The following is a 16,547-nucleotide window of genomic DNA, read 5'->3' as shown; positions in this document are numbered from 1 at the left end:
TTGGGTTGCCTGCCTAACCTTGTAGGTTTTATCCAGAAAATCCTTTTTCATCTCACTTTGAAAGCAAATTTATTGTAATAAAGTTATACAGTCCGTCTTTCTGTCCTGTTTTTATTTCTTGAGAAGATCTCATTTCCAGCGCCCAATGAAGCCATGGAAGGGTTTTGAAATGGATACCATCCCCGCTTCTGTCCCAATATTCTTTACAGAGCATAAATCATTAAAGATATATTTATTAAACTATGTATCAACCTGTTGTAGTAGTCTTCATGAAACTTTGTTTGCATATCAACTATTAGAAATTTCTGTGTTTCCATGGAAACAAATTTGACTTAAATTTTGGTATACAAAGTCATGGGATGTTGATAACTGTTGAATCATCTTAATTTCTATAAAAACAGGGATTAGAATCACCGAAGATAAAACTGGGGATGATTGGTCGACAGATCAGTGAAGTAGACGAAGAGATGGAATTAAAGATAACCATACAGAACCAACTACAGACGGCCCAACGTCAAGAGATGGCACGGCGTCATAGATTGTTACGAGATAAATTTGAAGCTGTTGAACGACAGAATGCCAAGTTATTTTTGTTACAGTTTAAACGTGTTTTACCCCAACTACTGAATATGGATAGTATTAGTGATGTTGATCAGGGTTTAAAACAATTCGCTTCTAATTTCTGTTCAGGTAATCGAATTATTATTTATTTTAAAACAGTCTTACAACAATCTGATTAAAATATAGATTTATATTTCATTTCGTTTTTGTATACTTTCGATTATCTACACTACATGAAGATCTGACCAGTTGTACTTGGAGGTCGTGTCAGAGTTCATACGACCTACTTTTGACCCAATGATGTCAGACATTTGATTAACCAATCAGCGTTGATGTTTCTAGTGGGTTACCCACAGTTCCATGCACTCACGCGAAAAACTCGCCGTAACAGACCGTTTCATTGACTAATCCCTCACATCATTGAGACTGCAGGTTATATAAAATCTTACCAAGATCCAAGTGTAGTAAAGATAAGTAAAACGATATTTTGAAATATAAAAAACGAAACAAAATAGGATCTGTGTTTTAATCAGATTGATTTTACAGGTAATGTCGTCAGTAGAATGTGATAATGACAATATTTGTATATATTACAGGTAATGTCATCAGTAGAATGTGATAATGATAATATTTGTATATATTATAGTAATGTCTTCAGTAGAATGTGGTAGTGACGATATTAAACTGTATTTGAATATATATTATAGGAATGTCGTCAGTAGAATGTGGTAGTGACGATGTTAAAGACTTGGTATCTGGTGTTATATTAAATGCTGATGGTATTTATACTGTATCTATACTAGCGTTACTCCTGTGTTTAAAACTTAATATTATTGGTTACTATAGCAACAAAGCTGCCGAACTACCATTAACTGAGGTAAGACTGACAGATAAATAATACCAGTTTGTACAGTAATTCCCTTTAGTTTCTGGGGGGGGTGGTTGACCGAATGGTTAACATATTATAAGGTGTCATTGAGTCAACTGGCGTCGTTTCGATTCCCCACTTGTACGTGACAAGGAGTAGAGTGGCTTGTCCTACTTCGTGGGTTTTCTCTGGATACTCCGGTATCCACACACTTCCTTTTATAAAGGAAATAAAATTGAACCATATGTTAGTCCCGAAATGACCTAGTTTGTGTCGAGTGTACATTAATCCCCATTTCTCTCTTTCTCTCTCCCTTTAATTTCTGGGGTGTTGGGTGGTCTAACGCTTGAACTTTAGATCATAAGGTCTATAATTGAGTCAAGTGGTGTGGTTTCATTCCCAAGCTTGTACATGACAAGTAGTTCGATCTCTAGGTCCCTCGGTTTCCTTGCACTGTTAAGGACCAGCAAATTATTGAAATAAAAGTGAACCATAAGTTATTCTCAAGTTATTCAGGCACCTAAAGACTTGTACACACAAGCAAATTATTGAAATAAAATTGAAATGACCGTTAAACTATCTCTCTCTCTCTCTCGCTCTCTCTCTCTCTCTCTCTCTTATGGATCCTGTATCAGAAGATGAAAATAACAAGTACAATATTAATATTAAGGTATATATTTATTTACAGAAAGAGTTTTTAGATGAAGCATTAGGTAGTGGTTTAATTGTGTATCTATCACCAGCATGGTTGAGTGAAGTATATGTACAGATATTAACTACAAATATACTAGAAACAGCTGGTTACAGTAAGAAAGATGATGCAGCTCTTATAAATATGTTGAAAGGTAAAGTTTTCATTTTCAGAGATCATGATTCGGGTTTTGTCAGTTTCTAGCTCAGATTCATGAATATGTTGGGAGAGTAAATCAAGCTATTATCGGCTCATTTCCAAAGACGACCAGCTTTTATCCTTGTCGGCTAATCCTTAATAGTCATACCTTTGTGTGAATTGGCCATATGGCAATTACAGTCTCGTGCATCTCAGAATCCAAGAAATAGGCACATGTAGCGACAGTTTTTATTATCTCATAAATAAGCTCCTTTGCATTAGCCCTTTTGGTACAGAAAAGTAAGACTTTTGCATGGAAAAGGTCACTAAAACCTACTCTTATTTCAAACACTAACTGTTGAGGGTTCTTTTACGTGGTCCCTCGCCTTTAAATCCCAATGAAATTTCTCTCCCGGTTAGCGAGGCAACCTCTTGCTCACCAAATCAGTCATTTCACATGCTGGTAACCATTTTGATTACCCCCAGCTCTACTGTCATTAGCTATATGACATTGTATATTTTTATAATGTAGATATTGATGGATTAGACAGCCAGCTCTCATATCGTTAGCTATATGTATTATATTTTTATAATGTAGATATTGATGGATTAGACAGCCATGAAATAGGAGGACAGTTATTATGTGTAGTTAAAGAAAGATGTGGTTTTATGACTTTAACACAGGAAACTACAACAATGTCTAATTCTAGAACAGTAGAAGCAGGTAATTATCTATATGGTTGTAATTTACTATTATTATTTTGACTAATCATAGCTGGGTGACTAGAATCAAAGCCTTGCAATTCAGTAAGCGAATCGTGAGAAGGTGAATCGCAATACATCGATTCAACGATATATATCGTGCCAGCACTAGTATTGACTAAGCCACCTTGGCTCCCTGCAGGCTTATAAGTAAATATGAGGCTCATAAGGCAAGTTTTACTTTAACCAGGGGAGTTGAATGGCCGAATTGTTAGCACATGCGCGCTGTATCATGAGGCCTATAGTCAATTGGCGTGGTTTCGAATCCCTGGTTGTACGTGACAAGGAGTAGGGTCCTCCAGTTTTCTCCCACTGCTAAAGGACCCCTACGTGCAAGCGAATTATTGAAATAAAATTAAACCATATGTTAGTCCCGAAATGACCTAGTCTGGGTCGAGTGGATGTTAAACCCCATTTCTCTCTCTCTCTCTTTTAGTTAACCAGAATTTCATATGATTAATTTTGAAATTATTTTTACAGGAAAGAAACTTGCTAAGTTAATATTATATGTCTGTTATGATGAGATACTGGACGTTCTCTCGGTTTTATTAAATGGTAAAAGTTCTTGTGGTACTGGTAATAGTTTAGCATTACTCCTCGGTACAGAGGGGGCCAAAGAAGAAACAATGAGAGCCCGTAATGCCATCTGTGTTAGTCTTGATGGGCTACATAAAACAGCCAGATTATGCTGCACCTTGGGTAAGTTAAAGTCATTTTTCGAAAAAAATCAAATCTTACATTGTTTAATCGATCGATGGTATACACAAGACCTTGGTTAGCCGAATGGTTAACTCGTGTGGGTGAAATCACAAGGTCTATCATGGCGTCAAGTGGGGTGGTTTAGATTCTCCATTTGTACCTGACAAGGAGTAAGGCTGCCTTTCCAACCTTGTGTGTTTTCTCCGGGTCCTCGGGTTTCCTTCCACTGCTAAAGACACCTACGTGCAAGCGAATTATTGAAATAAAATTGAACCATATGTTAGTCCCGAATATGCCTAGTTTGTGTCGAGTGGGCGTTAAAACCCATTTCTCTTTCTCTTTTTATAATCAAAAGGCTTTCTGTGTATTTTTCTAACACTGACATTAAACAATCCATCAAATCACGCTCATGTTTTAAAGATGATAATATAGTTACTAGTATGGTGCGGTTCTGACCCGATACTCAGCGATACTCATGGGGTGCCGCTGGCTTATGTTGTCTATACCCTAGATAAGATGTTGTCTTCAAATATTGACAAAGTTTCAATTCACCATATCTTTGTAAATTCTGAATGAAACTTTTACGAAAATTACGATGTTCTATGTGGGGAAATTTTGCTTGACCAACACGCATATTTATTTCATCTCTAGGTTTGCAGCAAAGATGTGGCAGCGTTTTTACTCAGCTAGCAGCAACATCTTGTGTTAAAGAAGATATGAAGCCGGACGGTAAACAACATAAAACGGGAGTTCTTCCGACTAAACCTAAAATAGCCCGGTTCCACGCGGCCCATGTACTGAGTATGGATGTTGTTATGACAACAGGATTAGAAATGGGGAGTCATTCAGCTGATTGTTGGAAACATGTATTCAGGTATGGCAAAAAAAAATAGGGTCGGTTGGTTGGAAAATAATGCTGATTATTATAATAATGCTGATTCGGTCCAAAATTTCAGTGTAGGAATTTGTCTGCAGAAAACCACGCCAAGACCAATTTATAAAACCTTTCCCCGAATTCACAAAGCATTCTCAGACTTAAAGGTCACTGGAAAAGCTTCAAATTTTTTTAAAAATAATGCAAGTAATTATGTCAATATATTGTTTCCATTAGTATAACACGAAGCCGAATGTCAATATTACTCGCAGAAGGTAAATTTCAACGTTTCAACCATATGTTAGTCCCGAAATGACCTAGTTTGTGTCGAGTGGACGAGTGGACACGGACGTTAAACACCATTTCTCTTTCTCTCTCTCTCTCTCTCTCTCTCTCTCTCTCTCTCTAAAGGTGTGACTAAAATTTGAATAATGAATAATATTTTATGAAGTTGATTTCAATGTTTACATGTATACATCTTATTGCTTTTTTAGTTTATTTATTTTATTTATTTAATTTCTGTATCATATTTTGTAAAGGTATCTGTGTGCTATAAAACTGTACAATAATAATAATAATAATATTTATAATTTAGATGTTGTGCCCATATATCAGAATTAGAACACACATACTTCAGTGGTGGTAACAACCAATCAAGTTTACCCAAGGTTCAACATGGACAGACCACAGATCTAAATATAGATATGGCTCCACCGTAAGTTAAATTCTACGCATTAAAATCTAACCCTGTCTGTAGAGAGAATAAAATTAGAAATCTATTGGTGGCGATCAGGCTTAAGTGAGATTGTGCGGATATAGACATCAGGGACCGAAGCACAAAATGGATCTTGGATGGACAGGCACAGTGCTGTATCTGCTTCCTTTTAATGGTGAACAGAAAGAATTGCCGTTATAGAATGCTTATTTGCATAGACTCTAAGGCTCCCAATCTATTTGACTGTGACTGTGTTGGCTGAGAAAGTTCCTCTGGATCTTTCAGTGTGTTTTCTTCTTGTTAGTGGTACAGGACGGGCCGGGGTCATGGTAAACAAGGTCTGGTCATTCGGATGGGTCGTAAAAGAAACCTTGACAGAATGGATGAATGGTTAGCACATGCGTGCTGTATCATAAGGTCTGTCATTGAGTCAACTGGCGTGGTTTCGATTCCCCGGTTGTACGTGACAAGGAGTAGGATTACCTGTCCAACCTCGTGGGTTTTCTCCACAAGCGAATTATTGAAATAAAATTGAGCCATTTGTTTGTCCTGAAATGACCTAGTTTGTGTCGAGTGGACATTAAACTCTCTCTCTCTCTCTTGCCCCCCATCAGTTTTTAGTGTCTTTGTAAATGCTTCTGTTACCTACAGAAGAATAGAAATAGGACAACTGTCATCGACGCCTTAGTTTGTTGCCTGGCAACCATTATTTCTTTTATTTTTGTTAAATTTTCATTTGTATTTTGAAATTTTATTAACAGAAATGAAAATGAACTGTATGCTTCACCTGTTGTACCAGCTGTACATGTTGCCCCTCAAATCAACATACTTGAACTCATCCGTCAGTCTAGTATAGAATCAGGTTGGGACAATTCATTGACTGGAGGAGGGGTGTTAACACATGCCCAGGCTACTAAAGCGTTATGTGGATTGTCACAAGAAGTAGATAGGTGAGATCAAAGTTTTACAAATTAAATTTATGTTTAAATCCAATCTTTCTTGGTTTGATTTATAAATCCTTAACCCTTTCACAAATGATTTAACAGTTTCCTCCCACGGCTAAACTTTTTAAATAGATTTGAACCATGTGTTAGTCCCAAAATGACCTGATTTCTTACACTCTCATTTAGTGACATGACTAAACATTCACATTAAAATGACAAGACCTTTGAATTAGGTGAAAGAGATAATGTCGATTTAATTAAATGTTCCACTAATCTATAAAATATAGCCTTTCTCCGGGACTGGGACCTAAAGGGTTTAAACTTTATTTTAATTGATTCGAATCTTTCCTTGTAGTTTGTTTGAAGATGCTGCGAAGAAGTTAAATTTGGTAGCCTTGTTGAGTTTTCTCACAGAGTTGGGCGAGTCCAGTCGATTGCAGCTGCGTAAATTTAATTATTCTGACGAGTCTGGTACTGGTGTCGGTCGATTACCAACCAATGCACTTCACTTGTATCGACTACAAGAAGTTCTCATGAAGGTTGTCAATGGATCACGACCCTTGTTACATCTGATTAGAGTCTGGAGTGTCATATCTCCTTATTTGGTTGAGGTTAGTATATATCTCCTTATTTGGTTGAAGTTTGCATATGTATATATATACATCTCCTTATTTAGTTGAGGTTTGTATATATATATTATTTCCTTATTTGGTTGAGGTTTGAATATGTATATATATATGTCCTTATTTGGTTGAGGTTTTTATATATATTATTTCCTTATTTGGTTGAGGTTTGCATATCTTATTATTTAGTTGGGTTTCTATATATATATATACAGGACTGTATTTCCTTATTTGTATTGTTTTATTTGACGTAAAGGACAATACAAGATTTTGCCCTTTATTTACCTAAATAATTCACATTGTGACAATATTTGACTGCTCAGATTTTGTATGCAGGATTTTACTCTTTATTTACTTAAAGATTCACAATCCAACATCCATTGTGGATTGTTCTGAAGACTCACCATCTTTAGACATACATTTCTTTATTTTCTGGCAATCTATCTTTTATTTTACTAGAAGCACAAGTCTAATGTTCACAGGAGTTATTCATGCTAAACAAATAAATCTAGGGCAGTAAATAGTTCACATGTATAAAACCAGCTTTAAATCTAATCTAAAGACAAGTATCTTAATAAATAAGTGCACATGATGAGGAGTAATGAAACCTACATCAATCCCTAGCATTAGTCGAAGTTTGATACTGAATTTTCTGATTTAGTCATGAAGAGTGGTAATCAATTATTTATAGAAAAAAAACAAATAAATAAGTAATTAATGAATGTAATCTATTTATTTAGACCTCATTGTTGGCATGTTAACAGCTAAAGATGAGATCTAAAATGTAAATACATTATGATTTTATATTTCAGGCAACAGGACACCAAGATCGTAGTATAAGTAAAATGGCTGTTACCTGTGTACATGAGTTTATTGTTGCTATGTTGAGTAACCATGAAGAACTGCCTCACTATCATGTTAATGAGTTTCTGTGTAAGACGTTTGAAGATATGTTATGTTTAGAATTATGTGATGGAGATGTACAGGATCAGGTCAGTTTAAGATTAAATGATTAAATCGGTCAACACTAGCCTGGAGGTCGCGTGTTGATCCCTGCATTGGTTGCTAAAGTTGGTCAGGATTTTCCGACGTGGTCTAGTCGTCCGGATGGAATGAAAAACCGAGGTCCTGTGTATACATTGGCGTGCACGTAAAAGATCCCTTGGCAGTTGGAATTCGATATAAGAGTATGCCATAGTGCCGCTGCCCTGGCAAAATTTCCCTCATAGCACACTGTATGGCATATGCCCTTCTTCATTAACCCAGTATAGGAGCAGAACAGTAGGACGTTAAACCCCATTTCATTTTCATTCCATTGAATCAGCCAAAACTAGGATCAAACCCATGATCTCCTGGTTATTGGGCAAGCACCTTACTCATTCAACCACAGAGGTTCATCAATTAATATTGATATGTTGATAGTTGGCTTAGAAGATTTGTGCATGGTTGTAATATGTCCATTCCTAGACTGGCTGTCCAAATTCTTGTGCTAATGAATAATACAATTTATTCCAGTATTTGAATCAATCCGGCTGTTTTGATAGAGCAGGGTAAAGTTAATGTAGCACTATATATGACAGTAAATCTTGAACAGGTGCTCTTAATAATGTACGTATTTTGCTTAATGACTAATCCACGGCTGACGACACGAAATTCGATAAGAAATGTCTGTGAAAGAAACCTGAAAATAATCCCTGTATTGAAGTTTGCTATCAGGTAAATTGATACAGGTAAGATAGTGACGGGCTAGATGAACAATCTGTTTTATTGCAGAGTGTCGTCTGATTACGTATTTACTTTCAGATTGTATGTTCTATATGTGAGGAAGTTGAAGCTTGTACAGCACAGATACAATCAGGGTGGCGTCCCTTGTTTGGAGCTCTTCGATCTGTGAAGATAGAATATACAGCTAATGAGGCTGTGAATGAAGCGAGACAGAGACATATCGCAGCTGTGTTAGATGTATTTGATGTTTATCTGAGTACAGATAATATATTGGTGTACGCCAACGCTACAGTAGATTGTATTCTATGTCTTCTCAAATATGTACACGGACCAGGTGAGTTGTATACAGGGGTTAAGAGAAGGGGATACTCCGATCTCAAATGAAAAAAGATCATGTGGATTCTTCACAATCAGATTGTATCGTTGACCACGACGTTGCCTTATATTTAAACATTACGAGTTTTAAAGATCACATTAAATAAAAGGTAATTATATCCAGTCAACCAGTAGATTCGAATAGTAGAGGCCCGGTCCCACTGCACTTACGGATGCAAAGAGGATGTAAAACGGGGAAAAAACGTTTGAAAACGCCATGCATCCGTTGTGTACTCACTGCATACGTGTTTCATATGCTCTATCCATCGAGCATCCGTTCACTTTGGGATGTATGTATCTGGTATATTGAAGAATGTCGGAGCTGTCATCCACTTCCATCCGCTTTCATCCGCTAGGCTTCCGATGAACATCCATTTAACAACCCCGCTACATATTCCCCACATTCGTTCTTTTTTCGCAAATTTTTGTCAATTTTGTCCATTTCTGGAACGGATGAAAACGGATGGAGCCACCCCCGAAAGTTTGCTCGTCCGCTGTGTCCTTTTTGCATACGTTTTGTGTCCATCGGCAACTGGGACCAGGCCTTAAAGGCTGTTGGTGTGCTGTGATGTGCTGGAGACTGGAACTGGAGGCTCTCGGATGTGATAAATTTATCTGACACACTCTTTAATATCTATTGGTGAATATTTCCAAACTATCAGGAAATCTACTGGTGAGTGTGGCAATGGCTCACTAACCAGGCAGTCCTGGGTTCGCTCCCTGGGTTGGTTGAGATAGTTCCTTGGGTGGTTTCTCTTGTCAGTGGTGCAGAACTGAGGACCTGGCACGGAACTTGGTTTAGTCCTGTGCACACATTGCTGTCCACGTAAAAGATCCCTTGACAGTTGGAATGCCAAGTAGAGTAGGCAGGAATACTGGTGTCTGGGCAAATATCACTTATAGCATTCTGTATGACATATGCTCATCTTCTTTAGATGTTGGGGGGTTGAATGGCTGAATGGTTAGGTCTGCCATTGAGTCAGCTGGTGTGGTTTCGAATCCCCGGATTTATGTGGCAAGGTGTAGGGTCGCCTGTCCAACCTCGTGGGTTTTTCCGGGTATTCTGGTTTCCTCCCACTGCTAAAGAGCCCTACGCACAAGCGAATTATTGAAATAAAATTGAACAATGTGTTAGTCCCGAAATGACCTAGTTTGTGTTGAGTGGACGTTAAACCCCATTTCTCTCTCTCTCTCTCTCTCTCTCTCTCTCTCTCATTAGACGTTAAATCCCATTTCATTTCATTTGTATGATTTTAGGTATGTTTGAATATGGAAGTGATGATGAGTCTGATTCAGGAAGTGAAGTTTGTAACACGGCCATTAACAACGAGAACCTGTGTATACCAGCATTAAAATATCTGAAACGTTGCTGTGATATTCTCACATCCATGTGGAAGATGCCAGCTTGTCCACCATTTAAAGGGTCTCAGAGGTTAGTTTGTACCAGTCGTGTAGTTATTCTTCTCAAAGCAGAGATGTGGAAAGCAGCAGATGGTAGCAGTAAAATTGACTGTTTGTGTCTGGTGAATTTTCTGTTAATTGACTGTTTAATTCCCAGTAAAATTTCTTGGTTGTTCTGCTGATTTCTTGGCAAATTTGACTGTTTCTGCTGAATTCCTAGTTAATTTTACTGTTTCTGCTGAATTTTCAGCAAATTGGGGATTTTTGTTGAATTCATGGCAAATTCGTCTGTTTCTAATAAAATTCTAGCAAAATGGACTGGTTGCTTCTGTTAGATTCTCAGCAACATTGACTGATTCTGCTAATATTTTTTTGAGATTATTTGATATTTCCATAAAAGGCAAATGATTTTAAGTAGTTATCATGAAATGGACTTTGTCTGTTCCTCGAGATCCATTCTGATTTAGTTTTTGGAACGTTTCTCATATACCGTTCCAGTAACTTCATGACACTTTGCATATATCAAATCATTATAATAGCTGTGTCTTTTGTATTTAAGAAGGGGGTTGGATGGCCAAATGGTTAGCATGTGCGCGCTGCACACTGTATCATAAGGCCTGTCATTGAGTCAACTGGCGTGGTTTCGGATCCCCGGTTGTATGTGACAAGGAGTAGGGTCGCTTGTCCAACCTCGTGGGTTTTCTCCGGGTCCACTGGTTTCCTCCCACTGCTAAAAACCCCTACACGCAAGCAAATTATTGAAATAAAATTAAAAACCATGTTAGTCCCAAAATGACCTAATTTGTGTCGAGTGGACGTTAAACCCCCTCTCTCTCTTTCTCTTGTATTTAAGAAATTTCTCGGATTTAAAAAGGGAATCAAATTTAACTTACAAAGGTACTGGATGTTGATGTTTTGCTCTTGTTTTATTAGTGGTTGAAAATTGAAAAATTATTTTTATAATCCAATACCGTCTTTGTTCTTTTCAGAATTCAGCTTGGTTCTTCTGTTCGCCTCGTTGATCCCAATATTCCAAATATGAATTTTGAATCCTTTGCCAAACATTTCAATCCGAACTCATCAGATCTTGAGATCTCTCCAGACAAGGATCCTGATTGGGTAGTTGTACCTACAGACATTCAACCTGATGCCAAAAGTAGCCAATCAATAGACTCAGGAGTAATAGACGCTAGCCAATCAGAAACATCCCTACAGAATGCAACTGTTGCCGAGAATGAATGGATATCTGTTCCGTTAGATGAATTAGACAATCCGTCTGGTATTCTTCATGTATGGTTTTTGTTACTGGATGGTTTGGCTACATCAATATCGTCATGTCCGAAAACCTTCCAACCGCAGACATTAGAAATGTTATTTGAGTTGTTGAAATCTGCAGGCGACACCCCAGGTAATATTATTAAAGAAATAAAATTGTACCATATGTTAGTCCCTAAATGACCTAGTTTGTGTTGAGTACAAATTAAGCCCCATTTGTGTTGCAACTCTGAGTCACAGTGGCTAAGTGAGTGAGATGTTGGCTCGATCCTTGCATTGGCCAAGTAAGTTCATCAAGATTTTCCAGCATGGTTCCCCTTGTCAGTAGTGCAGGAGAGAGGGCCTAGCAAGGGACAATGTATAGTCGTCTGGATGGGTGTGCACATAAAAGATCCCTTGGCAGTTGGAATTGGATATAAGAGTAGGCTGTAGCGCCACTGTCCAGGCAAAGTATCTTTCATAGCACACTGTATGGCGTATGCCCGTCTTCATTAGCCCAGTCGGAGAAGAACAGTAGGATGTTAAACCCCTTTCCATTTCTCTCATGAATCTATATTTTATTTTTTTTAATTTTTTTCAGGTCCAAGTTTTGCAATACATTGTGTGAATCATCTTGTTCTTCCAATGCTGCAGTCATGGTTACGTCGTGGTTCACGTATCCAAGGTCACTGGGAGGCCGGTGCTGTTAATTTTAAACAGTGTTTAGGTCATACATCAGATCTGGTTGTAGATTATCTAAATAAATTTGTAGGTTCGTAAAATATTATAAAAAATAAATAAGCGTACAGTTAAGGTATTCACATGTTGATAAACGGAACACAATTACTATTTATTACTGAGCAATGTTTTCACCAGGAAATCAAGCAATATTGTTAACTAATGCAGATGTTCTAGAACAACAGGGGGGTTGGATGGCCGAATGGTTAGCACGTGCGCGCTGTATCACAAGGCCTGTCATTGAGTCAACTGACGTGGTTTCGATTCCCCGGTTGTACGTGAAAAGGAGTAGGGTCGCCTGTCCCACCACGTGGGTTTTCTCCGGGTCCTTCGGTTTCCTACGCGCAAGCGAATTATTGAAATAAAATTTAACAATATGTTAGTCCCGAAATGACCTAGTTTATGTCGAGTGCACGTTAAACCCCATTTCTCTCTCTTTCTCTAGAACAACAGTGTGGTTTCCAGTGAGCTTCATCAAGTCGTGAATGGCTGGTTCATGTGATGAATGGCAGAGAAATAGCGCTTGAAAGCTCATTTGACAAAATGGTCCGCTTGCTAGGCACCGGTCCAAAATCAAAACTTTGCTTCTGTTAATGCTTTCGGAATGTTCTCAAGAATGTCCTTGTCAAGTTTGATCAAGCTGTTTGCAATAAGACATCAAAAGCAATGTCCACAAGAGAAAAAGAGAAGAGTCAACAGTACCCTACGCAATCAGTGATTCAACCCTGATGTTAAGGTGCCATGCATGATGCTTTAAAAACAAAAACGAAAGTAGTAAAATGATGGAAAACACATGTTCATTAACCAATAATAACTGTATTCGTAGGTGATGCCAATAATCATAATATGTTAGAGTTTATGATGAAACAGATGTTAGATGTGTTAACAGAGTGTGTAGCTCAACCTGTAGAAAATATCTCTAGATTAGGTTGTTCTTGTATCAGGTATGTTCTAAATAATAATTCTGGTCATTATAGGGGGGTTGGATGGCCGAATGGTTAGCGCTTACGCACAGCATCATAAGATCTGTCATTGAGTCAACTGGCATGGTTGTACGTGACAAGGGATAGGGTCGTCTGTCCAACATTGGGGGTTTTCTCTGGGTGCTCCGGTTTCCTACCATTGCTAAAGACCCCTACGTGCAAGCAAATATTATTAAAATAAAATTTAACCATATGATAATCCTATGTGCAAGCAAATAATTAAAATGAAATTGAACCAGATGTTAATCTTGAAATGACCTAGTTTGTGTCGAGTGGACGTTAAACCCCATTTCTCTCTAGCTCTCGCTGGTCATTATTGTATCCACCATCTTGAATTTCTGGCATATTGGATGATCAAAAAGGTTATTTAAGTTCCAATTCAGACATGGCAGCATCCAAAACATATAACATAATAATATTGCCCGCCATATATACGATATAAGCTTGTAGCTTAGACAAATAGGGCCAATGGGCCTTATTTGTTGCTATAGGGTAGGAACTTGCCCCAAATTTTTGTTGTTGTTATATAATTAGTATAGTATGCCTCATATTTCCAGGGAATCCTCCTTCTTTTTTGAAAGTAAAATTATCAACCACCCCTTATTACATGTACATGGGACCTCATTTTTTTGTCCCATCCAAACAACTAGATACTATTACTTGTCTGGCCCACCATCTAACACCACTGTCATTTGATCAAGAAATAACCAAATGGTAAAGAGAAATGGCTTTATTAAATTTATATTGATCCTGTTTCTAGACTGTATTTAATATAAAAACACAAATTTATATGAAAAACAATCACTGATTTTATTTCACCCTATGTTTCAACAAGTTCCTCTTGTCGTTCTCAAGTAAGTAAGTAGACTGTATTTGTTATGTGTTTATATTTTACAGACATGTTTTATCGAGTGCCGGACCACTGTTGACCGAACCTATGTGGCAGATTAGTGCCGAGACGTTGCAGAGAACTCTAAACGTTACGACCTACAGTGCTAGACAGTTGATGACTCTGTTTCACGCCAACTCAGAGAATTTTTACGGGGATATCGGCCAGGTGAAAGTTGCTACAAGAAAAGACTGTACTGCCATAGAATGCATTAGATTAAAACAGCTGGCACATCAGGTATATTTAAATAAAATCAGATTCAGTTTGGTAACTCAATCGAATGGGAACCTCTAGCATCTGGTTATTCCAATCTACACCGATAGTATTTATTGCACATGCTCTCAAGATAAGAATATTATGTCACCGTTTGACATGACTTGTGGAATATGTTTGGCCTCATTCTTCGAGTCCCTTTGTTACAAACTTTTTTGAAACGCATTATGGTACACGATTCATGTACCAATGGTAAGATGTTTATTTTGTCTTAAATGTTGGATATCAGAAGCCCATCTTTTCCCAGTAAGATCACAACACTAATGTTGATTTAAATTGACAAAAAATAAATCTATTTCATACACAGGGTGCAGAAGTTTTGAGCCATTTTGTTAAAGGGTTCATGTAATTTATATGATTGTATAATTATAGGTATGAGAGTCAGGTATCTAGCTAGTTTAACACCTGTATGATTGTATTATTCCAGGTATTCTTATTAGAGAGTCAGGTATCCAGTATGACACCTGTCAAATTTAACATGGATGAAGATAAATCATTTATACTTTTACTTTATCCACCCAATCATGAAGATAGTCTAAATCCAGATCATATAATGACCAGGTTTGTTTACTTTTCTTTTTTTTTTTTTGGAGCATATGTAACACTATCTTAGTGATAACAGAGATCAGTTTAGTAAATATAATATTTATTTACATCGGAACAGAATATCAAACAGTTACAAAGATACAACTTGAACTAAACTACATCGGAAACTAGACTAAGACAGGAACACATATAACAATATTAAATCCACTATTCCGCCCCTCTGCCAAGGCAGCGGCTGAACTAAGGTGAGTCCATACACAGGTCTCTCCTTTTGTCTTGTCCTCTCCGATCGTCTCCCTAACTTTCAGCAAACTCCTCGGTATATACCTTTGGACAATAGATAGAACTCATGATCATACATGCAATTGTTTCTTTTATCTTGTCATGGTATATTTACTGACCAATGCGTATTTCTTTGAAGTCATGCGGAGCGTGTGCACAGATCATATGTAGTTTGTAAATGACATATGGGATTAATTACATGTTTAATTAGAACGTTACTAAACAGAAGTATATACAGAGTTGAAAAGTCAATATCATATATTATCAACAGCAATAAGTGATTGTCCAATTTGATGAAAGTTATAGAGTACTTTGTTACACATGTCCATCTTTATTAGTTGGTGCAGTAAAGTAAGGTGTTAAGACTCCATCAGGTGTTCTAGAAAGGATAAGATGTGGCATACTCTGGTTGTGCATGACATATGTTCTTTCACAAGAGTGTCTCAGGGAAGTGGACATTGGTTCGCTAACCTGGAGGTCCCATGTTTGATCCCTGCGTTGGTTGAGAAGGTTCGTCACCATTTTACAGCGTGGTCCTCCCTTATCAGTGGTGTAGGACAGAGAGCCTGGTAAGGGACAACATATAGTTGTTCAGATGGGACGAAAAACCCAGGTTCCTTGTACACATCAGCGTGACAGTTGGAATTCGAAATAAGAGTAGGCCATAGCGCTTCTGTCTGGGCATTATGCCCTCATAGCGCACTGCATGGCATATGCCCCTCTTCATTACCCAAATAGGATCTTACACAAGAAGATTCTGTCATCAACATCCCACACCCTTCTATACCAAAATCTACATTGTTGCCATGAAAACACAGAAATTACTAAATACAAGAAATGTCTAATAGTTTGATACTTTTAATTAGCAAAAGGCATAACTATTATTATAGGTTGATGTATGTGCAAAGTTTGTTAAAGATATCTTAAAAGTTTTATGAGATATGCTTCTGAAACAAAGCCGGGATGGATCGATGGAGCCCATTTCAATATCCCTCCTTTCAAATATTTTGTCGTGGGATAACAAAGTGATGGGCCGGATGTGGATTTTAAAAGCCAAAGCTACATACCTGGTTGAGATTAATGCCATTCCCTTATATATTGGACATGCTTTGAAAATGATGATTTAAAATGATTGTATTAAATTATATTTATTGAGTGCCATTCCGTAATATATTGGACAGGCTTTAAAAATAAAAACTTGAAATG

The 16,547-nt window shown here is 37.5% G+C and overlaps 1 protein-coding gene across 1 annotated transcript in view; it reads left to right on the top strand.

Moving 5' to 3' along the window:
• Positions 1–16,547, top strand: part of LOC126809876 (brefeldin A-inhibited guanine nucleotide-exchange protein 3) — a 32,973-nt gene that overhangs the window by 8,271 nt on the left and 8,155 nt on the right. The window contains exons 9-25 of the mRNA XM_056098711.1: positions 402–690; positions 1,269–1,438; positions 2,118–2,274; positions 2,857–2,982; positions 3,501–3,719; positions 4,371–4,593; positions 5,189–5,308; positions 6,070–6,258; positions 6,608–6,863; positions 7,688–7,867; positions 8,679–8,934; positions 10,233–10,407; positions 11,366–11,784; positions 12,232–12,402; positions 13,195–13,312; positions 14,249–14,477; positions 14,941–15,074. Coding sequence (XP_055954686.1) covers positions 402–690; positions 1,269–1,438; positions 2,118–2,274; positions 2,857–2,982; positions 3,501–3,719; positions 4,371–4,593; positions 5,189–5,308; positions 6,070–6,258; positions 6,608–6,863; positions 7,688–7,867; positions 8,679–8,934; positions 10,233–10,407; positions 11,366–11,784; positions 12,232–12,402; positions 13,195–13,312; positions 14,249–14,477; positions 14,941–15,074 — 3,431 coding nt within the window. The remainder of the gene's footprint in view (positions 1–401; positions 691–1,268; positions 1,439–2,117; positions 2,275–2,856; positions 2,983–3,500; positions 3,720–4,370; positions 4,594–5,188; positions 5,309–6,069; positions 6,259–6,607; positions 6,864–7,687; positions 7,868–8,678; positions 8,935–10,232; positions 10,408–11,365; positions 11,785–12,231; positions 12,403–13,194; positions 13,313–14,248; positions 14,478–14,940; positions 15,075–16,547) is intronic.

This window comes from Patella vulgata, chromosome 2 (genome assembly GCF_932274485.2).
Source record: "Patella vulgata chromosome 2, xgPatVulg1.2, whole genome shotgun sequence".
Classification (NCBI taxonomy): Eukaryota; Metazoa; Mollusca; class Gastropoda; family Patellidae; genus Patella; species Patella vulgata.
Note: the sequence above shows the minus strand (reverse complement) of the source record. Positions and strands in the feature narration are given on the sequence as shown.